The sequence below is a fragment of the Ambystoma mexicanum genome, chromosome 2q (assembly GCF_040938575.1).
Source record: "Ambystoma mexicanum isolate Mex_15411 chromosome 2q, UKY_AmexF1_1, whole genome shotgun sequence".
In the NCBI taxonomy this organism is placed as follows: Eukaryota; Metazoa; Chordata; class Amphibia; order Caudata; family Ambystomatidae; genus Ambystoma; species Ambystoma mexicanum.
This window is the reverse complement of record NC_090924.1, coordinates 1,015,716,555-1,015,739,889: the sequence shown is the minus strand read 5'-3', so window position 1 is coordinate 1,015,739,889 and position 23,335 is coordinate 1,015,716,555. Positions and strand designations below refer to the sequence as shown.

General features: G+C 55.3%; 1 protein-coding gene across 2 annotated transcripts in view; it reads right to left on the bottom strand.

The window, feature by feature from the left end:
• TRDMT1 (tRNA aspartic acid methyltransferase 1) overlaps positions 1-23,335 on the bottom strand; it is a 542,866-nt gene that overhangs the window by 425,091 nt on the left and 94,440 nt on the right. For both annotated transcript variants that reach the window (XM_069648351.1, XM_069648352.1), the window contains exon 5: positions 1,202-1,267. In XM_069648351.1, the coding sequence (XP_069504452.1) occupies positions 1,202-1,267 (66 nt within the window). The remainder of the gene's footprint in view (positions 1-1,201; positions 1,268-23,335) is intronic.

Here is a 23,335-nt window from a genome sequence, read left to right as displayed (position 1 = left end):
TTGCTTCACTGGTCCGTGGAAGTGTTGATCTAGTCCGGCTGCGACCAATTCACTTAGAAGGTAAGTCTTTTGGTTATGATTATAGTTTATTATAATGTCTTTTGTCTTGATCATTAATAGTAATTCTTGCAATGTCTTATCTCATCCCAATAGGTGTGACGATGCAGATCGGAGTCGTGGAGCGAATCCGGGGATTCCCCTGACGATGGTGGAGCTCCCAAAGTAGCTGGTAACTTGGCCTTTATGATGGAACTCTAGTCTCAAGTATGGCACGGCCAAGCGTTCGTTGTCTATATGATTTCTAACCTGTTGTGTTCTTTTTCCCTTGCAGGAGAAGGCGGGCGGCGTATGGTGCGAAGTCTGGATGTTCAGCCCATTTCCTCGGTTACAGGATGAAGGTAGAGCGAAGGAGAAGGCAAGAAGTGGAGCTCCGAGTAACTGGGTGCCCGGATCAGGTGAGAAGAAGGCTCCGACTCCGATAGTGATGGGATGCAGGTAAGAGGCGCGCACAGCGATGTAGCGACTGGAAGCAGGTACGGTGCGCCTTAAGCGGTGGAGTAGCTGGATTCAGGTAAGAGGCGTCTTCAGCGATGGATTTGCTGGAATCCGGTAAGATGTCTTCAGAGATGGAGCAGCTGGAATCAATTGGATGCTCAGGTAAGGACACCGGTAAGCGTTACGCTGCAGAAAGCAGAATACTGCGAAGCAGAGGTATGTGGATGGGAAGGCCTTATATAAGATGCCCCTGGCCCCTCCCTTTAGCCCCGCCTTGTAGCTCCACCTTGCCCCTCCCAGGGACTGTTGCACGTGCCTTCCAATGATGTTCTATGGCCAGGCCCGGCCCTGCTGCACTTGCCTTAGGCATTTGGACACTGGAGGTGAGGAAGAACTGGACCCTTGTCCAGTGGCCATGACAGGAACTCTAGAATCTACTACAGAACTAAGTGTATACTATCTATGTGATGAAAATGTCAAAAATGAGTTTTAAAAAGCATATAAAATTGGCAGAGGAGCCATTAGCTACAGAAAGCCACAGCACCTTCGTTTCCCCATATAAAAACATGTTATGCTCTCATTGTGATCTTCTAAGTCATGTTGAAATGTGTTAGTATTAGGTCTACACAAATACAGGGGCATTTGAATTAAGTGTTATAAAGCGCTATCAGAAAGAACAAAAATGTATGTAAAGGGCTCCCATTACCTGGCAGAAGAAACTTCAAATCCTTTGACGTTTTCCAGAAGAATATACTTGGGCAACTTTAAAAGTCTGAAATAAATATATAAAAACACAGTTAAGATCTGTATGACATAAAAGTATAAAACAACAATCTATAAAATACATTCCTTCTTTACTCGGCTGTAATTTGAAATCTGTCCTTAAAATTGTGACTGTTACTGCAACAATATATTTACCGCAGAATAAGCAGAAGTGACAGGAGGCAACATGGATTAGCTGTCAAATCTTTTTCAGAGATTCCAGTCCCTGCCAGTGAGATCATGCAGCACTCAAGGAATGAGTGCTTTAATGTTATGAATCAGCAGGAGATCACTGGGCTAACCTGGATAGAGTCTGGTGAAGAAACAAAGGGGTTGATTCATGGAATTAATGTGCGCCGAAAAATCCCACGCAGAGGTGCCAAAACGTGCGATTCGCAGTAAAAGTGCGAAAATCGCAGTGCAAGTGCGAAAATCGCAGGGAAACCAGCGCACATCGATTCATGGAAGTCCGTGCACGAGAAAAACATTGGATGTGCGCTGAAAATGTGCGCCACGCACGACGGCGCACAGGTCATCCAACGGCGTGCGCCACGGCCGCTGCGAAATCGCACATAGCACGGCGCACATCACAAAAGTAGGCGGAACACGGGGCGTAACACTCGGAATGGGGAACAACGCGTGAAAATATGGGCGTCACGGGGGAAGTACAGGAGGCAAGTGCGTGGAACGCCCACACGATCGCCTACAACCCGTATTCATGGAATCGAATAGGGCAAACCAGCGCACGGTCAAAGACGCGCACAGGGCCAAACAAGTACGCCACAAGAAAGCAGGCGGTAGCGTCCCTGCGTCTGAAAAAAATGTGCACCAAAATATGCGCTAACAAAAAGCACCCATATACAGCCATGATGAATGGTCCATACAATGGCCCTCTAGGACAAATGAGGTGCAAAGGGGTACCGACAAACACGGACACCCGCTGTGTGAAAAATAGCGTGTGCGTGTGTTCCTGGGTGCGCGGGAAGTTCCACATGCGATTGGCCTGGGAGCGTGTACTTCGTGGTGCGCGGGAAGTCCCACACGCGATTAGCCTGGGTACGTGTGTTTCGGGGTGCGCAGGAAGTTCCACACGCGATTGGCCTGGGTACGTGTACTTCGGGGTGCACGGGAAGTTCCACACGCGATTGGCCTGGGTACGTGTACTTCGGGATGTGCGGGAAGTTCCACACGCGATTGGCCTGGGTACGTGTGCTTCGGGGTGCGCGGGAAGTCCCACACGCGATTAGCCTGGGTACGTGTACTACGGGGTGCGCGGGAAGTTCCACACGCGATTGGCCTGGGTACGTCTACTTCGGGATGTGCGGGAAGTTCCACATGCGATTGGCCTGGGTACGTGTACTACGGGGTGCGTGGGAAGTTCCACACGCGATTAGCCTGGGTACGTGTATTCCGAGGTGCGTGGGAAGATTCACACACGATTTCAGCAGGGTACGTGTATTTCGGTGGTGCCGGGGAATGCTACACGTGATTTGGCTGTGTGGGTCCTCCCAGGTGTTCCCTCTACACCCTCCACGGCCCCTGCAGGCAGCCCACACCACAGGGGACTACCCTGCACCCCTGCTTATGTCCCACAGGCAACCCATCCACCATGGCCATGCCCCCCAGCCAACGCACATGTCCCCTTGCACTACTGAGCACCAAAATATGTCTCCCAGCACCCCCACCCCCCAGGATCCAGGGGCACCCTCCACCAAGCCCCCACACAGGTCTCCCACCACCCCCACTCCCCAGCAGTGCAGGGCCCACCACCCCCACTCCCCAGCAGTCCACCAGGCCCCCACACATGTCTCCCACCACCCCCACCCCCAGCGGTGCAGGGGCAGCCTCCACCAGGCCCCCACTCATGTCTACCACCACCCCCAGGCCCCAGCAGTGCAGGGCACCCTCCACCAGGCCCCCACACATGTCTCCCACCACCCCCACCCCCCAGCAGTGCAGGGGCAGCCTCCACCAGGCCCCCACTCATGTCTCCCACCACCCCCACCCCCCAGCATCCAGGGGCACCCTCCAAAAGCCCCCACTCATGTCCAACTCATGTCGCCCTGCACCCCCACCCCCCAGCATCCAGGGGCAGCCTCCACCAGGCCCCCACTCATGTCCAACTCATGTCGCCCTGCACCCCCACCCCCCAGCATCCAGGGGCACCCTCCACCAGGCCCCCACTCATGTCCAACTCATGTCTCCCTGCACCCCCACCCCCCAGCAGTGCAGGGGCAGCCTCCACCAGGCCCCCACTCATGTCTACCACCGCCCCCACCCCCCAGCAGTGCGGGGCACCCTCCATCAGGCCCCCACACATGTCTCCCTGCACCCCCACCCACCAGCAGTGCAGGGGCAGCCTCCACCAGGCCCCCACTCATGTCTCCCACCACCCCCATCCACCAGCAGTGCAGGGCACCCTCCACCAGGCCCCCACTCATGTCCAACTCATGTCTCCCACCACCCCCACCCCCCAGCAGTGCAGGGGCAGCCTCCACCAGGCCCCCACACATGTCTCCCACCACACCACCCTCACCCCCCAGCAGTGCAGGGCACCCTCCACCACCCCCACCCCCCAGCATCCAGGGGCACCCTCCACCAGGCCCCCACTCATGTCCACCTCATGTCTCCCTGCACCCCCACGCCCCAGCAGTGCAGGGGCAGCCTCCACCATGCCCCCACTCATGTCTCCCATCACCCCCACCCCCCAGCAGTGCAGGGGCAGCCTCCACCAGGCCCCCACTCATGTCTCCCATCACCCCCACCCCCCAGCAGTGCAGGGGCAGCCTCCACCAGGCCCCCACTCATGTCTCCCACCGCCCCCACCCCCCAGCAGTGCAGGGGCAGCCTCCACCAGGCCCCCACTCATGTCTACCACCAGCCCCACCCCCAGCAGTGCAGGGCACCCTTCACCAGGCCCCCACACATGTCTCCCACCACCCCCACCCCCCAGCATCCAGGGGCACCCTCCAGCAGGCTCCCACACATGTCCAACTCATGTCTCCCTGCACCCCCAGCCCCCAGCAGTGCAGGGGCAGCCTCCACCAGGCCCCCACTCATGTCTCCCACCACCCCCACCCCGCAGCATCCAGGGGCACCCTCCACCAGGCCCCCACTCATGTCTCCCACCACCCCCACCCCCCAGCATCCAGGAGCACCCTCCACCAGGCCCCCACTCATGTCCAACTCATGTCTCCCTGCACCCCCACCCCCCAGCAGTGCAGGGGAAGCCTCCACCAGGCCCCCACTCATGTCTCCCATCACCATCACCCCCACCCCCAGCAGTGCAGGGGCAGCCTCCACCAGGCCCCCACTCATGTCTCCCACCACCCCCACCCCCCAGCAGTGCAGGGGCAGCCTCCACCAGGCCCCCACTCATGTCTCCCTGCACCCCCACCCCCCAGCATCCAGGGGCACCCTGCACCAGGCCCCCACTCATGTCCAACTCATGTCTCCCTGCACCCCACCACCAGCAGTGCAGGGGCAGCCTCCACCAGGCCCCCACTCATGTCTCCCACCACCCCCACCCCCCAGCAGTGCAGGGCACCCTCCACCAGGCCCCCACTCATGTCCAACTCATGTCTCCCTGCACCCCCACCCCCCAGCAGTGCAGGGCACCCTCCACCAGGCCCCCACACATGTCTACCACCACCCCCACCCCCCAGCAGTGCAGGGCACCCTCCACCAGGTTCCCACACATGTCTTCCACCACCCCCACCCCTCAGCAGTGCAGGGGCACCCTCCACCAGGCCCCCACTCATGTCCAACTCATGTCTCCCTGCACCCCTACCCCCCAGCAGTGCAGGGGCAGCCTCCACCAGGCCCCCACTCATGTCTCCCATCACCCCCACCCCCCAGCAGTGCAGGGGCAGCCTCCACCAGGCCCCCACTCATGTCTCCCACCGGCCCCACCCCCCAGCAGTGCAGGGCACCCTTCACCAGGCCCCCACACATGTCTCCCACCACCCCCACCCTCCAGCAGTGCAGGGGCAGCCTCCACCAGGCCCCCACTCATGTCTCCCACCACCCCCAGCATCCAGGGGCACCCTCCACCAGGCCCCCACACATGTCCAACTCATGTCTCCCTGCACCCCCACCCCCCAGCAGTGCAGGGGCAGCCTCCACCAGGCCCCCACTCATGTCTCCCACCACCCCCACCCCACAGCATCCAGGGGCACCCTCCACCAGGCCCCCACTCATGTCCAACTCATGTCTCCCTGCACCCCCACCCCCCAGCAGTGCAGGGGCAGCCTCCACCAGGCCCCCACACATGTCTACCACCACCCCCACCCCCCAGCAGTGCAGGGCACCCTCCACCAGGCCCCCCCACAGGTCTACCACCACCCCCACCCCCAGCAGTGCAGGGCAGCCTCCACCAGGCCCCCACTCATGTCTGCCACCACCCCCACTCCCCAGCATCCAGGGGCACCCTCCACCAGGCCCCCACTCATGTCTCCCACCACCCCCACCCCCCAGCATCCAGGGGCACCCTCCACCAGGCCCCCACTCATGTCCAACTCATGTCTCCCTGCACCCCACCCCCCAGCAGTGCAGGGGCAGCCTCCACCAGGCCCCCACTCATGTCTCCCATCACCCCCACCCCCCAGCAGTGCAGGGGCAGCCTCCACCAGGCCCCCACTCATGTCTCACATCACCCCCACCCCCCAGCAGTGCAGGGGCAGCCTCCACCATGCCCCCACTCATGTCTCCCACCACCCCCACCCCCCAGCTGTGCAGGGGAAGCCTCCACCAGGCCCCCACTCATGTCTACCACCACCCCCAGCCCCTGGCAGTGCAGGGCACCGTCCACCAGGCCCCCACACATGTCTCCCACCACCCCCACCCCCCCGCAGTGCAGGGGCAGCCTCCACCAGGCCCCCACTCATGTCTCCCACCACCCCCACCCCCCAGCATCCAGGGGCACCCTCCAAAAGCCCCCACTCATGTCCAACTCATGTCTCCCTGCACCCCCACCCCCCAGCATCCAGGGGCAGCCTCCACCAGGCCCCCACTCATGTCTCCCAACACCCCCATCCCCCAGCATCCAGGGGCGCCCTCCACCAGGCCCCCACTCATGTCCAACTGCACCCCCACCCCCCAGCAGTGCAGGGGCAGCCTCCACCAGGCCCCCACGCATGTCTCCCATCACCCCCACCCCCCAGCAGTGCAGGGGCAGCCTCCACCAGGCCCCCACTCATGTCTCACATCACCCCCAGCCCCCAGCAGTGCAGGGGCAGCCACCACCAGGCCCCCACTCATGTCTCCCACCACCCCCACCCCCCCAGCAGTGCAGGGGCAGCCTCCACCAGGCCCCCACTCATGTCTACCACCACCCCCAACACCCAGCAGTGCAGGGCACCCTCCACCAGGCCCCCACACATGTCTCCCACTACCCCCACCCCCCAGCAGTGCCGGGGCAGCCTCCACCAGGCCCCCACTCAAGTCTCCCACCACCCCCACCCCCCAGCATCCAGGGGCACCCTCCACCAGGCCCCCACTCATGTCCAACTCATGTCTCCCTGCACCCCAACCCCCCAGCAGTGCAGGGGCAGCCTCCACCAGGCCCCCACTCATGTCTACCACCACCCCCATCCCCCAGCAGTGCGGGGCACCCTCCACCAGGCCCCCACACATGTCTCCCTGCACCCCCACCCCCCAGCAGTGCATCGGCAGCCTCCACCAGGCCCCCACTCATGTCTCCCACCACCCCCACCCACCAGCAGTGCAGGGCACCCTCCACCAGGCCCCCACTCATGTCCAACACATGTCTCCCACCACCCCCACCCCCCAGCAGTGCAGGGGCAGCCTCCACCAGGCCCCCACACATGTCTACCACCACCCCCACCCCCCAGCAGTGCAGGGAACCCTCCACCAGGCCCCCACACATGTCTACCACCACCCCCACCCCCCAGCATCCAGGGGCACCCTCCACCAGGCCCCCACTCATGTCTAACTCATGTCTCCCTGCACCCCCACCCCGCAGCAGTGCAGGGGCAGCCTCCACCAGGCCCCCACTCATGTCTCCCATCACCCCCACCCCCCAGCAGTGCAGGGGCAGCCTCCACCAGGCCCCCACTCATGCCTCCCATCACCCCCACCCCCCAGCAGTGCAGGGGCAGCCTCCACCAGGCCCCCACTCATGTCTCCCATCACCCCGACCCCCCAGCAGTGCAGGGGCAGCCTCCACCAGGCCCCCACTCATGTCTCCCACCGCCCCCACCCCCCAGCAGTGCAGGGGCAGCCTCCACCAGGCCCCCACACATGTCTCCCACCACCCCCACTCCCCAGCAGTGCAGGGGCAGCCTCCACCAGGCCCCCACACATGTCTACCACCACCCCACCCCCCAGCAGTGCAGGGCACCCTCCACCAGGCCCCGACACATGTCTCCCATCACCCCCAGCAGTGCAGGGGCAGCCTCCACCAGGCCCCCACTCATGTCTCCCACCACCCCCACCCCCAGCATCCAGGCGCACCCTCCACCAGGCCCCCACTCATGTCCCCCAGCCAACATGTCACCACAATGTAGATCCCTGGCCCTTATGGTCAGCCGCCAAATGCCAAACACCCACCCGAGTATTGCATCCACCTACTTAGAAATGGCAAAAACATGATAGAACCCCAATTGCAAGTTTGGGAATGAACACATGTCCCTCACATACACCCAATGGGTGTCAGTGAATGTCCAAACCCATATCATGATATGCATGAAACCAATGAGATGATACTACACATTGAACTTTGAAGAAAAAATATGTTTTAAAAGCCACATAAATTGAATCAAAAATAAACAAACAATAATTGAAATTTAAAAAAAAAAAACAGCAGGTCCGTGAAATAATGCAAAACCACAAATCATAATGCAAAGGAAAGGTGTCCAAAGTCACAGTCCACAAAAGTAAATCCAATGGAAAATTAAAATCGAAAACCATTGCTCCATGGGGAAATCATAAAAAAAATGGAAAATCCAAAAGTCAACTATATACAGATAAACAATCCAGGGTCCATGATCCCAACCGAAGAAATGACCTTATCTAATAACACTACCTAAAAAAAAAAATATATACAAAAATGTGGCCCATTGTCCAAAAGGTCCAAAAGAAATGCAAAACCAAAGGAAACCTAACACTAACTACAGAACTATTTACAAGGGCAGCGGGCTAGTCCGACGGCTCACTTCGGGATGTTCCGGGCCAGGGCATCATCGAACTCCTGCTCAATGTCCCAGAGGCGGTCCTCCTCCATGGCCCGAGGGTCCGCAGGGCCGTCCACATGTTCACGCCAAACTCCCTGTTTGCTCCTCAGGGCCCTCCGCATGGAGTTCTCCGCCCTGACCATCGTGAGCCGTGCCTCTTCTGCCCGCTGCCGCTCCGCATCTATGGCGTGGCCCAACCGCTGCCACGCGGAAGACACTTCCCGTCCTGGGTCCTCCTGCCCTCCGGCCGATGCCTGCCCCTCCGATGTCAAAGGCCCCGAGCCATCATGGCTCCCACCACGTTGCTGCTGCGCCTCTGCCCGTGCACTGCCTCCTGCTGCCTGCACATCCTCCGCTGGCTGGGGTGCAGTCATTGATGTAGCCACCCCTGCTGGACGTCCGACTCCCGACTGTGGCATGGATGCCTCCTCCACCAGCCTGGCCGCACCGTCAGAGGCAGCTCCACAGGGCACCCAGGGGACTGATGGGTGGGAAGATGGCACGGAGGACGACTGGCGCATAGGGGGTTCAGTTGAGGAGGGGGTCTGAGCAAGCCCCATCAAACGGAGGAATCCGGCCTGGGTGACCTGTCGCATTAGGCCGACGCGGTCAACGAGCCATTCGCGATGACGTGCAGTCTCCTCATGAAAAGACTGCAGGTCACCTTGCATGGCCAGTTGACGCAACGCCACACTAGTCAGGACAGGCTCAACCCGGACCCGGATAGCCACGGCCGCAGGCAGAGGAAGGCCAGTTGTCGTGAGCTCATCCCCTGCCTGAAAACGGGTCTGGACGTAGGCATCCCTGCTGGTGCAAGATGATGCAGTGACAGGATCAGGGACAGGATTGCACACAGGCACCTCCGCGGCGACCTGTGCTGCCTCCTGTCCCTGGTCCTGCACTGCACCACTAGCACCAGTGGAATCCCCACCTCCAGACCCCGTCTCTGTTGCTTGCACGGCCTCCTCCTCCACCAAACACCCCACCAACCTGGATGACTCTGTGCCATCTTCCCCCTTTCGGCCCTGTGGGGTCCCAGCTGCCCCTTCTGCTGCCGAGGAGTCCAACTCCGACCTCCGCCTCTTGGACCTCCCCCCGGCAGCTGCGGCCTGGGACGCGGCACCGGACTCCTCACTCCCCGACGAGATCACAACCTGGGAGGGGAGCCGGGCCTTGCGTCTCCGGATGGCGGTGCGATCCCCGCCGCTGTGCTCCACAGCACCTTCTCCGCCCTCTTCATCAGTTGACGCTGCAGGCAGGGAGAAATAAAACACAGGCATCAGGGCACTGTACAATGGACACATACACACATGACAGTTGCACATGAGTGGCATTGGCAAACCTCAGACATGGCATCACAACCGGCAACACACGTCATTTCAACTTGCACACATGAGCCATACCACAGCCACATCGCAACTGCCAGCACCATCCATACACATACAACAGCATGAGCAGGCAAAGGTGAGCCAGACATCACATGCAACACAGGGAGTGCACTACACATGCACGCACACCACCACACTTGCATGCATGTGTACACCTCAGCCAACTGTCGCAGTGTTCCGATGGGCATCCATGTCACATCTGCCAATCAGGCTTCCACGTCCCGCTGTCACATGCATCCATGTTGCATCACTGTTGCACCCTTGTCAAATACACACACATGCACATGTACACAGTGCTGATACATGCAGCTGAAAACAACATACATGCGTGACGTCACGAACATGCCTACTTACATACACATTCATCCAAACATGTGTGCCCACACAACTGCATTTGGCATGCAAGCCTACACACACAAGCACCATCCATGTCTCCCACAGCCCAGCCCCAGGACCCAGTTGCCCACCCACTCCTGCCTCTGGGGTTGTCATGTCGGGCACTGCAACATCTGGCACCACTGACAACCCCCGGCCAAAGAGGCAGATGGGCACCAGCTTCAGTGCCAGGGAAGTTGGTGTCCTGGTGGAGCAAGTCCTGGGGCAGTAGGATGCCCTCTACGGAAGTGTGCGCGCCGGCAAGGAAGGACGGACTCGGATCTGGACAGACATCGTGACTGCCATCAACACGGAGGGGGTGGCAGTCCGCGACTTCCAACATGTCAAGAAGCGCTGGGAGGACTTCAGGTCCAGGACCCTGAACAAGGCCTGGCGCCTCTTGAAGGCAGCAGATGCTAAGGGGCGCCGGGGCCACTTGTCGGAAGATCAGATGAGGGTCCTGGAACGCATATCCCCAGCGCTCCACGTCCAGGTCCTTGAGAGGCAGACCCGTCTGGAGTCAAGCGGTAAGTGTACATGCATCATGATTGTAAGCTGTGCGTGTGGTGATGTGCCAGTAGTGTGCCGGTTGCACATATGTTTGTATGGGGCCGAGTATGGGTGGGGGTGTACAGGCCCGTGAGGCTAACACATGCGAGGGCTGTCATGTGTGAGACATGGATGGTGCTTGTGTGTGTAGGCTTGCATGCCAAATGCAGTTGTGTGGGCACACATGTTTGGATGAATGTGTATGTAAGTAGGCATGTTCGTGATGTCACGCATGTATGTTGTTTTCAGCTGCATGTATCAGCACTGTGTACATGTGCATGTGTGTGTATTTGACAAGGGTGCAACAGTGATGCAACATGGATGCATGTGACAGCGGGATGTGGAAGCCTGATTGGCAGATGTGACATGGATGCCCATCGGAACACTGCGACAGTTGGTTGAGGTGTACACATGCATGCAAGTGTGGTGGCGTGCGTGCATGTGAAGTGCACTCCCTGTGTTGCATGTGATGTCTGGCTCACCTTTGCCTGCTCATGCTGTTGTATGTGTATGGATGGTGCTGGCAGTTGCGATGTGGCTGTGGTATGGCTCATGTGTGCAAGTTGAAATGACATGTGTGTTGCCGATTGTGATGCCATGTCTGAGGTTTGCCAATGCCACTCATGTGCACCTGTCATGTGTGTATGTGTCCATTGTACAGTGCCCTGATGCCTGTGTTTTATTTCTCCCTGTCTGCAGCGTCAACTGATGAAGAGGGCAGAGAAGGTGCTGTGCAGCACAGCGGCGGGGATCGCACCGCCAGCCGGAGACGCAAGGCCCGGCTCCCCTCCCAGGTTTTGACCTCATCTGGGAGTGAGGAGTCCGGTGCCACGTCCCAGGCCGCAGCTGCCGGGGGGAGGTCCAAGAGGCGGAGGTCGGAGTTGGACTCCTCGGCAGCTGAAGGGGCAGCTGGGACCCCACGGGGCCCAACAGGGGAAGATGGCACGGAGTCATCCAGGTTGGTGGGGGGTTTGGTGGAGGAGGAGGCCGTGCAAGCAACAGAGACGGGGTCTGGAGGTGGGGATTCCATTGGTGCTATTGGTGCAGTGCAGGACCAGGGACAAGAGGCAGCACAGGTGGCCGCGTTGGTGCTTGTGTGCAATCCTGTCCCTGATCCTGTCACTGCATCATCTTGCACCAGCAGGGATGCCTACGTCCAGACCCGTTTTCAGGCAGGGGATGAGCTCACGACAACTGGCCTTCCTCTGCCTGCGGACGTGGCTATCCTGGTCCGGGTTGAGCCTGTCCTGACTGGTGTGGCGTTGCGTTAACGGGTCATGCGAGGTGACCTGCAGTCTTTTCAGGAGGAGACTGCACGTCATCTCGAATGGCTCGTTGACCGCGTCGGCCTACTGGGACAGGTCACCCAGGCAGGATTCCTCCGTTTGATGGGGCTTGCTACGACACCCTCCTCAACTGAACCCCCTATGCGCCAGTCGTCCTCCATGCCATCTTCCCACCCATCAGTCACCTGGGTGCCCTGTGGAGCTGCCTCTGACGGTGCGGCCAGGCTGGTGGAGGAGGCATCCCTGCCACAGTCGGGAGTCGGACGTCCAGCAGGGGTGGCCACATCAACGACTGCACCCCAGCCAGCGGACGATGTGCAGGCAGCAGGAGGCAGTGCACGGGCAGAGGCGCAGCAGCAGCAGCAACGTGGTGGGAGCCATGATGGCTCGGGGCCTTCGACATCGGAGGGGCAGGCATCGGCCGGAGGGCAGGAGGACCCAGGACGGGAAGTGTCTTCTGTGTGGCAGCGGTTGGGCCACGCCATAGATGCGGAGCGGCAGCGGTCGGAAGAGGCACGGCTCACGATGGTCAGGGCGGAGAACTCCATGCAGGGGGCCCTGAGGCGGGCCGAGTGCCTCGAGGCAATCCGCAGGGAGTTTGGGGTGAACATGTGGATGGCCCTGCGGACCCTCGGGCCCATGGAGGAGGACCGCCTCCGGGACATTGAGCAGGAGTTCGATGATGCCCTGGCCCGGAACATCCCGAAGTGAGCCGTCGGACTAGCCCGCTGCCCTTGTAAATAGTTCTGTAGTTAGTGTTAGGTTTCCTCTGGTTTTGCATTTTTTTTTGGATCTTTTGGACAATGGGCCACATTTTTTGATATCGTTTTTTTTTTTTTAGGTAGTGTTATTAGATAGGTTTCATTTCTTCGGTTGGGATCATGGACCCTGGATTGTTTATCTGTATATAGTTGACTTTTGGATTTTCCATTTTTTTTATGATTTCCCCATGGAGCAATGGTTTTCGATTTTAATTTTCCATTGGATTTACTTTTGTGGACTGTGACTTTGGACACCTTTCCTTTGCATTATGATTTGTGGTTTTGCATTATTTCACGGACCTGCTGTTTTTTTTTTTAAAATTTCAATTATTGTTTGTTTATTTTTGATTCAATTTATGTTGCTTTTAATACATATTTTTTCTTCAAAGTTCAATGTGTAGTATCATCTCATTGGTTTCATGCATATCATGGTATGGGTTTTGACATTCACTGACACCCATTGGGTGTATGTGAGGGACATGTGTTCATTTCCAAACTTGCAATTGGGGTTCTATCATGTTTTTGCCATTTCTAAGTGGGTGGATGCAATACTCGGGTGGGTGTTTGGCATTTGGCGGCTGACCATAAGGGCCAGGGATCTACATTGTGGTGACATGTTGGCTGGGGGACATGAGTGGGGGCCTGGTGGAGGGTCCCCCTGCACTGCTGGGGGGTGGGGGTGGTGGGAGACATGTGTGGGAGCCTGGTGGAGGGTGCCCTGGACTGCTGGGGGGTGGGGGTGGTGGTAGACATGTGTGGGGGCCTGGTGGAGGGTGCCCTGCACTGCTGGGGGGTGGGGGTGGTGGTAGACATGAGTGGGGGCCTGGTGGATGCTGGGGGGTGGGGGTGGTGGGAGACATGAGTGGGGGCCTGGTGGAGGCTGCCCCTGCACTGCGGGGGAGGGTGGGGGTGGTGGGAGACATGTGTGGGGGCCTGGTGGAGGGTGCCCTGCACTGCTGGGGGGTGGGGGTGCAGGGAGACATGAGTTGGTCATGAGCGGGGGCCTGGTGGAGGCTGCTCCTGCACTGCTGGGGGGTGGGGGTGGTGGTAGACATGAGTGGGGCCTGGTGGAGGCTGTCCCTGCACTGCTGGGGGGTCGGGGTGGTGGGAGACATGAGTGGGGGCCTGGTGGAGGCTGCCCCTGCACTGCTGGGGGTGGGGGTGATGGGAGACATGAGTGGGGGCCTGGTGGAGGCTGCCCTGCACTGCTGGGGACTGGGGGTGATGGGAGACATGAGTGGGGGCCTGGTGGAGGCTGCCCCCGCGCTGCTGGGGGGTGGGGGTGCAGGGAGACATGAGTTGGGCATGAGTGGGGGCCTGGTGGAGGGTGCCCCTGGATGCTGGGGGTTGGGGGGTGGGGGTGGTGGGAGACATGAGTGGGGGCCTAGTGGAGGCTGCCCCTGCACTGCTGGGGAGTGGGGGTGGTGGGAGACATGAGTGGGAGCCTGGTGGAGGCTACCCCTGCACTGCTGGGGGGTGGGGGTGATGGGAGACATGAGTGGGGGCCTGGTGGAGGCTGCCCCTGCACTGTTGGGGGGTGGGGTTGCAGGGAGACATGAGTTGGACATGAGTGGGGGCCTGGTGGAGGCTGCCCCTGGATGTTGGGGGCTGGGGGTGGTGGGAGACATGAGTGGGGGCCTGGTGGAGGCTGCCCCTGCACTGCTGGGAGGTGGGGGTGATGGGAGACATGGGTGGGGGCCTGGTGGAGGCTGCTCCTGCACTGCTGGGGGTGGGGGTGGTGGGAGACATGTGTGGGGGCCTGGTGGAGGGTGCCCTGCACTGCTGGGGGCTGGGGCTGGTGGGAGACATGAGTGAGGGCCTGGTGGAGGCTGCCTTGCACTGCTGGGGGGTGGGGGTGCAGGGAGACAGGTGTTGGACATGAGTGGGGGTTGGGTGGAGGGTGCCCCCGGATCCTGGAGGGTGGGGGTGGTGGTAGACATGAGTGTGGGCCTGGTGGAGGCTGCCCCTGCACTGCTGGGGGTGGGGGTGGTGGGAGACATGCATGAGTGGGGGCCTGGTGGAGGGTGCCCCTGGTGGCTGGGGGTGCAAGGGGACATGCGTTGGTGGGCAGTAGTGCAAGGTGACATGTGGGTTGGCTGGGGGGCATGGCCATGGTGGATGGGGTGCCTGCGGGACATGTGCAGGGTAGCCCCCTGTGGTGTGGGCCACCTGCAGGGGCCGTGGAGGGTCTAGAGGGAACACCTGGGAGGACCCACACGTGCAATTCACGTGTGGTGCTCCCCGCGCACCCCTGGAATACACGTACCCTGATGGAATCGCGTGTGATACTTCCTGCCACCCCTGAAATACACGTACCCTGCTGCTTTTGCGTGTGATACTTCCCGCGCTCCCCTGGAATACACGTACCCTGCTGCTTTTGCGTGTGATACTTCCCGCGCACCCCTGGAATACACGTACCCTGATGGAATCGCGTGTGATACTTCCCGCGCACCCTTGAAATACACGTACCCTGCTGCTTTTGCGTGTGATACTTCCCGCGCACCCCTGAAATACACGTACTCTGCAGTTTTTGCGTGTGATACTTCCCGCGCACCCCTGGAATACACGTGCCCTGATGGAATCGCTTGTGTTACTTCCCACGTAACCCTGATGTACACGTACCCAGGACAATCGCGTGTGAAACTTCCCGCGAACCACTGAAATACACGTTCCCCGCTTGGCATTTGCTGTTTGGCAGCCCTGTGAACTGGTCCAGGGTTAGCACAGCCCTTTGCGATGATTTGAGGATTTTGAAGGCTTTTACTTGCGCGAGGGCGTTCTTGGGGGCGTAACTGGCGCTGCTGCAGGGTCGCTGCGCCACGGCTGGTTTCGGAGGCTAAAATCCATGAATACGCTGTGCGATGAAAAGGATTTTTTCGCACGCGGCTGGCGCAGTGTATCGCACGGGGACACTGTGCGCCAGCCGCGTGCACCACTTTTGTGCGAATTTCTATGAATTACCCTGTCATTGCTTTATCATGCCCAGTATACAACATTTTGCCTGAATCATTGCGCACATCTCAAAGATCAACTGAATCTGCTCACCCATCTCCAAATTGTTCAGCATACAGTACTGTCTGACACCAATACACCACTAGAAAGCATGCCCTCCCTAACTCCCTATTTGCTACCTGTCATCTGTCACAGCTGGATGATCAACAGAAAACCCTAAAACAAGCCCTTTATTATATAAAACAAATCTAATGCGAGTCATTTTTTGCTGAGCCCACAGGGTAGCATTCTAGAATAAGTGGCACAATATCCACTTCCCTGAGAACCAGTCCTTCCCTCTATCCCCACTAAGAACTCTGCTTACCTGGCAGCAAACAGTCATTCACAGTCCCGGTGGGTTTAAGGGCTCAATGTTCTCCCTTGACAACTTGAAGGGTCTTTCATGACATTGTGGACCTTGTCAGGTTGTCACCTTGGTTTGTCTGTACTTGAAATAAATGAAAAACCTGGCATAAGCACACTTTAGGTCACCTAGATGGGGGTCGGGTGTCAGGTATTTGGAAGTTGTGACCTGGTACCTCTGAACCATTTGCTAGTTTTCTTCAGGGTCAAGACCTTTGGCCCATCTCCTCTCTCTCCTTTGGTCTCTCCGATCCTTCCCACCTTCTCAATGCTTGGCCTCACAGGTACATTTGCTTCCAGCTGGTTTCTCCTCAGCAACCTTTCTTTCTTCCTTACCTCCGGAGGTCCTCTTTTCTTCACCTCATTCTCTTTGCTTTCTGACTCCCTCGCCTTACCATCATGTGGCCCGTTCATTTTCCTCTCCCGCATTTCTATCCTCCAGTTTCTTTCTATCTTCTCTTCCTCCTCTTTTCCCTCACTTCTCTCCTCCACACTACTTTTCCAAACTTTCACCTCTCTCCTTTTCCATTCTACTTTTCTCTCTCTGGTCTCTGCTCCTATATGAAATTTCTCTTTATCTTTCCTTCTCAACTACACTTCTTTCTCTTTTCTCTGATTGTTTCTCTCCCAACCATAGCTTCTCATTTACCCTCCTTTGCTCTTCTTTACCCTATTCCTACCACCCAAAACGTTCTCCTATACTTTCCATTATTCTCCACTGAGAAATAAGAGAAAGAGAGAGAGAGAGAGAGAGAGAGAGAGAGAGAGAGAGAGATGTGTGTGTGTGTGAAAGAGAGAGAGAGAGAGAGAGAGAGAGAGAGGAGATAGAGGGAGAGAGGGAGAGAGAGAGAAAGAGAAAGAGAGAGTAAGAGAGAAACAGAGAGAGAAAGAGAGAGAAAAAGAGAGAGAGAAAGAGAAAGAGAGAGAAAGAGAGCGAGAAAGAGAGAGAAAGAGAGAGAAAGAGAGAGAGAAAGATGAGAGAAAAAGAGAAAGAGAGAGAGAAAAAGACAGAGAGAGAGAGAGAGAGAGAGAGAGAGAGAGAGAGAGAGCTTGTCCGTTAGCTCTGCTGGTGGTATGCCCGCTAACAAGATTTTAACTCTGGCCACCATCTTGGATTTACATTTGGACAGCCTGGCTTTTTTGTGGATAACAGAGCAGGGCTCCTGATCTTGAGACACTAATAAGACTTCAGCTTACACTGTGCATGCATATGTGCAGCCATGCTGCATTTGGATGGCCTCATCCATAATGGGTTCACAGACAGTCTCAAAAGCAATTGCAGACACTGCTATCTTAAATAAAACTAGGCATCGTTACGATTTCTTTGAGGTTCATGGACCTCTGTGGTAGTGGTTCTGGGAACCAACTGGCCTTCCACTATCCTGATATCAAATTCTGCTGACAGCCCCAGTTTATTGCACGGCCAGGTGGTCTTATGCGAGCCGGATACATATGGAAGATTGAGGATGGTATAAGAAGCCAGCGCGATCCACCAAATACCTTCTCCCGGGCATGCATTGAGCAGGTTGTGTCCTCGGCTATCAGGGTCTCCCTAGGCCGATCCTCAAGCATAGGACTTCATCACATTTCCCAGATTTGGTTTCAAGCTTCAGTGGTATCCAATTGTAGAGGTACCATCTAACTGCTATACCAACTCATGCGCCAAGGTTAATAACACAGTTGAAGGGCAAGGTGTTGTTGAATTCAGACAGTTTATGGTTCACTATTTGCCAATGTAGCCGTGATCCACAACACAAGTGTATAATGTCACCCTGCATCAATGGCTACTCCGTGCCATCACGCAACTACCTTCCAATGATCCTTCTTAGAAATAAAGCTGCACAAAGACCATACTGACACTGCAGGATTCCAATGGAATATTTTATCCCACACACTCCCCCTACAACAATCCATCCAACTCACATTCCTATTACATTACACCCTATTTCCAGATACTGGCAGGTAATTAAATTCTGGTTTCCTTCTGATGTATACATGCCTAGATTTCCATTTTTTTATTTTTAAGTGTATAGATTTATGCTACATTCATTCTTGCACTCTCCATTCATCTAAAGCGATGGCTTCTGGCCAACCCAGTTGTTATATTTGCCCGGCAAAGGTCAATCAGAACCATTTTAAAAATCTGCTCGAATCCACTCTGTGAAACCTCAACACTCAACTTAGAAAACCTGTCAGCATAGCCACAGAAAAGATAGGGGAACACACAAAAAAGGGCAATATTGCTCATTTTTTAGGGAGATGGAAACATGGCAAATCTGCATTGTCATTATACAACCGCGTTTGGTATAAAAAGGATTTCTAGGTGTACAAGATGCCCATATAACAATGTATCTTGCATGCAAGTCCATTCTGGGTCACATTCACTTCTGCCTGAGGTTCATTCTCTCAGATTTGGCTAATTGAGGGCGCCCGCCCACCCCCCACAGTGCTGACATTTGGGTGCACTTCTGTTCAGGTTTGTTGGCATGTGACCTGAAAGTTTTCTTGCTTACTCTTCAGTATTGTGTGGTGGACTTATTGTAGCATAAAGTGCTGTACAGCAGGGGTCATGGCCTCATGTTAATAGGCAGAGCATACTAACATAACATGAGAGAAGGGTTCAAGTCTTTCACTGAATAGAGACAGACATCTGGCCCTTCTCTGCTACCTACTCTGTTTGGTTGCACATCCACCTCTGTCTTTCACATAGTCTAATGAACACATACACATGGGGATCTCAGCCTATATTTTCTCACTATAGAAGGCTATGTATTAGTATATTTTTGATAGCCTACTTCAGAGTATTGACCATCCTGTATCACTGTGAAAAGAAAAACATTTCTAGCATGACATGGCAAAGAACAAACTCTTAATAATAACCTTTCTGGCATTAAGGTGGCATGCCTTTTTAATTCCCGCCTCTTTATTTCTGTTGCCAACAACATTCCCTATATACACAGTGTATTCTTGACTATGTCACTCTCACCTCACACTTGGCAGTCATATAAGTAACATTCTGGAGTTTGACCTGAGGAACAAACCACATAGGTGACCAGGCAAATAAGCCACCAAACATCCAGAATTTCCCGAGCACACCCTCGAGCCCCTCGTGCATCCAACATTACATTGTGTTGTGAGCTACAACCCGACACTTTAGGAAATATCTGCCTTCTCCCTTTTGCAAAACCATGTTCCACCTAACAGAACTGACACACGCTCATGCTATCATAAAACATTCTTCCCTCGCTGCATTCATCCCTCCCTGTGTTCAAACCATCTATGTCCCGCTTTCCCATACTCTTATCTTCCTCTACAAGGTTTGGGTACCCCTGGTGGGGGCAAAGTATGCAACTCGACAGACACGCCTAGGAACTGTAAAATTACTAAAGTGGTGATTTGGTGCAGTGGCAAAGCATGTCAACATAACAAAATAAAAGAATACGTACTAAGAAAGCCTTGTCCACATAATCTTCCATGTCCAAGAACAAATCTTGATGTAAGGCGCTAGATGTATGAGACTGCAATGTCTCCCTAGAAACAGAAATCAGATCTACCCTGCTAAGAAAGAAAACCATTACCATCTCATTATGAAAGCAACTGATGATCCTCTAACATTGGCAACATACCATCCTACCACCAACTTTCCCATTGAATCCCAAATCCTCTCAATTTCAAAACATCTTCCAATCAAACAGTCTCTTTCATGAATGTCACTCCGGGCTTCGCCCCAAAATAAGTACTGTGAATCCGATGGTGTCATCACTTCTTTCCTGGCGGCGGCCTCTCCCCATGTGGCCAGGGGACGGCAACTGCTACCTAATCCCGGCAGGATAGCTTAGCGGCAGCGTGTGCGTCTTGGAAGCAAGATGACACGAAGCAACAACAGGTTCGATCCCCGGGTCCGCGCTTAGAAACCTCTGGGTGTTTAAGCGCGTTATAAATACGTAACTAAGACAAAAAAAAAACACAATTACGCAACTAAGAAGAACAAACAATTCCTGTAACAGCGCCTCGATGCCTGCGGGCTGTGTGAGCGCTCTATAAATGTTAAATAAATAAATAATCCTGACCCTAGGGACGGCTACATGAGGGAGGATCACATGAGGGAGGCAGCCCTCTAAGAGGTGTCATGACATCATTGGACGAGACATGGTATCCCCCTTTCTCCTTTGAGGATACCACCTCCATTCCCCATACCTTAATGGTATATTGTTATACCTCTACTCACCCACCCTGGAAGGATACTGAAAACACTTTCACAGGATCTGTATACAAGTCATCAAACCCTGACTTGCTTTTCAAGGCTCCTGAAAACACCTTCCCATACTCTGCATACAAGTCATCAAGAACCGACTTGCCTTTAAGGATCACTGAGAATACTGTCCCAAACGTTGCATACAAGTTATCAAGTAAGGACTTCTATTTCCCTAAATGCGAAAATACTGTGACGAAGAAGATGAGCCAAGTAATGAAGATCAATGAAGGCCATGAGCACAAGCTGCACTCCAGTTATCGCAGGGACAGGCCTGATGCAGGGAGATTTAAACCGGCGAACCAGCTGACAAGCAGATGCTGGCTGGAGAACTCTAATCCTCTCAGAGTCGACCGAGGGACTGCAGGGCTGGTGCGAGGTCCTTGGATACAACCGGCTCACTGAAGAGGCCCAGGAGAGCTGACTGATGGGTACAGTACTCTGCGAGGACGCCTGATGCAGGAGAAAGACGCCAGAGTGTTCGCAAGTAACGAGAGGCAGCCCACACAGCACCCAAGTCTGGAGAAATGCCGACTAGAAGAGCGGGAGCGGCAAGAGACACAAAATACAGCGCAGAGGTGGCAGAAGGGGGCAAAATGCCAAAGAACTGCCACAGGCTTTCCGTAGAAGCACCTACACACGCCATCAAGAGCTGGTAAGTCCACCCAAGAGAAGCAGGGACACAGGCGTATTGGCAACCCAGCTGAAAGCAAATAATGGTTGCTAGGAAACTTTTCCCTCCATTTTCGAACCCTTCCAAACTTTTTAATTTCGTTTGGCTTACCTAATCTGGCTTTTTCCAGAGGAGCACAGCCTTCAGCTGCACTCCTCTGGGCTTTTGCTCATTTGTTATGGGAAACTGACACATCCTTCAGGCTGTCAGCACTGGGAGACTATGTTTCAATTAGCCTTCGACTATGTTGCCATTTCTTAGAAACTTTTTATCTATGTGCCAAGCACATTACAGTATCGCGCATAGGGGTCCTTTTGTTTTATAGCCCTAGCCACCCTCTAAGGATTTGGTGCTATTTGTACAAATGTGCGTAGGCAGAACTGGTGGTAGCAGTTTACTTTTAAAGTATTTTTACTTTGTTTTTATGGACCGTACCACGTTTGGCCCAAGACTGTGGCCAGTGCCGAAAATGGCTGTGTCACAAAGTCTTTTGTTCTGTCCTTTGGCTATTTTGTCCCTTTGCCTTCCACCATGCATGCCTGGGCATGCAGCCTCCCATGGAAACCGCATCTTTCGTGGGCTCCTGCATGTCGCGTGTGCTAGTGCCCAACAAGAGGGTTGGGACTGCCTGGTCCCAACCCACTCTACTGGTGCCAGTATGTCTGGTAGTCCTGAATGACTGGAACAACCGTGGGCCATGAATGGGCCATGCCTGGCGTGCATGCAAAACAGCAGATCTTCCATTGGCTATCTGAGACTTGAGCGCAAACTGGATCTTGGATAAGCGAAGTGGCTCTGCATCCATTCCAGGTCGATCTACTGAAGATCCCACCGAACTTCATAAGGAGTCAAGTATCCTTAACGAGAGAGCAGACTCGAGGAACTGCCAGTGACGTGCTAGGAAGGTTTGGCACCCTGGCCCCGCTGTTGTCACGTCGGACCCCTGCTTTTGCATCGAACAAAGAAGGCCTGCAAGGGCGCTTCGCCCCTTTGGAGTAGTGGGAACAACTACTCTTGGCACCTCCTACTTACCCTCGCAAAGAGCCTCTTTCGGAAGTTTTCCTGAGCCCTCCAGTGAACTGTCCAGCTCAAACCCAGGGTATCGACAGGAACGCTGCTGCCCCGAGTTGAGACTCAAGACTTTGGGAAACGCTAGCTTGTGGTCATGGGCCCTCTGTCGCCAAAACTTGTTGTCCTAGCTCCTCTTAGTTGCGATTTAGGAGAGAGTGCCACACTGAAAGCATTTGCGGCCCGAGTTGCCCTACTGTGGTAGCCTTTGCTGAAAGTGCCTATAGCTCTGCCCTACCGTGACCTGAGACGTGCAGCACCGGAACTATCCTTCTCCTTTCTTTGAGAGCTGAGTAAAGGCTACTGTACCACCACAGACGATGGTCCTGTTCCAAAGCCGCTGAGAGCCGGAGGATCCTGAAACTACAGAGTTAACACCTACGGGTAAAGTGGGCTAGACTGCCAAAGTTTGGTCTGGAATGTATCGAGGGTCGTGAGTACTTTCATCACTCACGTTGCGCTCCCCAGCTTTTCACGAACTCTGAAAGTTGCTCTATCCGCAAGGGTGTACCCTCCTCTACGAATAGGAAGGTATTCTTCATCCCCTCAAGCTCCTTCCTGAGTAGCTCTACAGCTCCCTAAATAGAACCCGCTTTCATTTTACGCACAACCGTGCATTGTTAACGTACAAGTACGTTGAGCGCTAGGCTCTTCACTTCGAAGGGCTGGACTACATGGGTTAGGGATTGACACTGAAGAACGGCCTAATTTGATATATGTGTTGAACTGAACGCCTTCCGTTGCAGATTGTGGTTATTTTCTCCCCTATCATCAGCATTAGGCTAAAAGCTTTACTGTATATATGTTACATAGTGAATACACGTGTGTGGTAATTGCTTTCTTGATAACTGTGGTTTAATCATGTTTTTGTTATAAGGGCCTATAATAAATGTATTGTTTATATAAATCTGTCCAAGGGTAATCTGTGGAATTTTATTTTGTGTGCTCATTGTGTGCTTACGGTCACTCTCATCCCATCTGGGACTTAGTCTTGACCGCCTGCCAAGCTACCGTAGATTGGCCTGGTTTGTCCAGAAGGTTCCCCTGTTCCACTAAACTAGGGTGGCCTCCTAACTTCTGCACACCAGGTCAGAGTTTAGAAATTCATCTTAACAACAGGGAATTCAGCATATAAGAAAGAACAAGCAAGTGACTCAGTCTTCTCAGGATAATCTACCA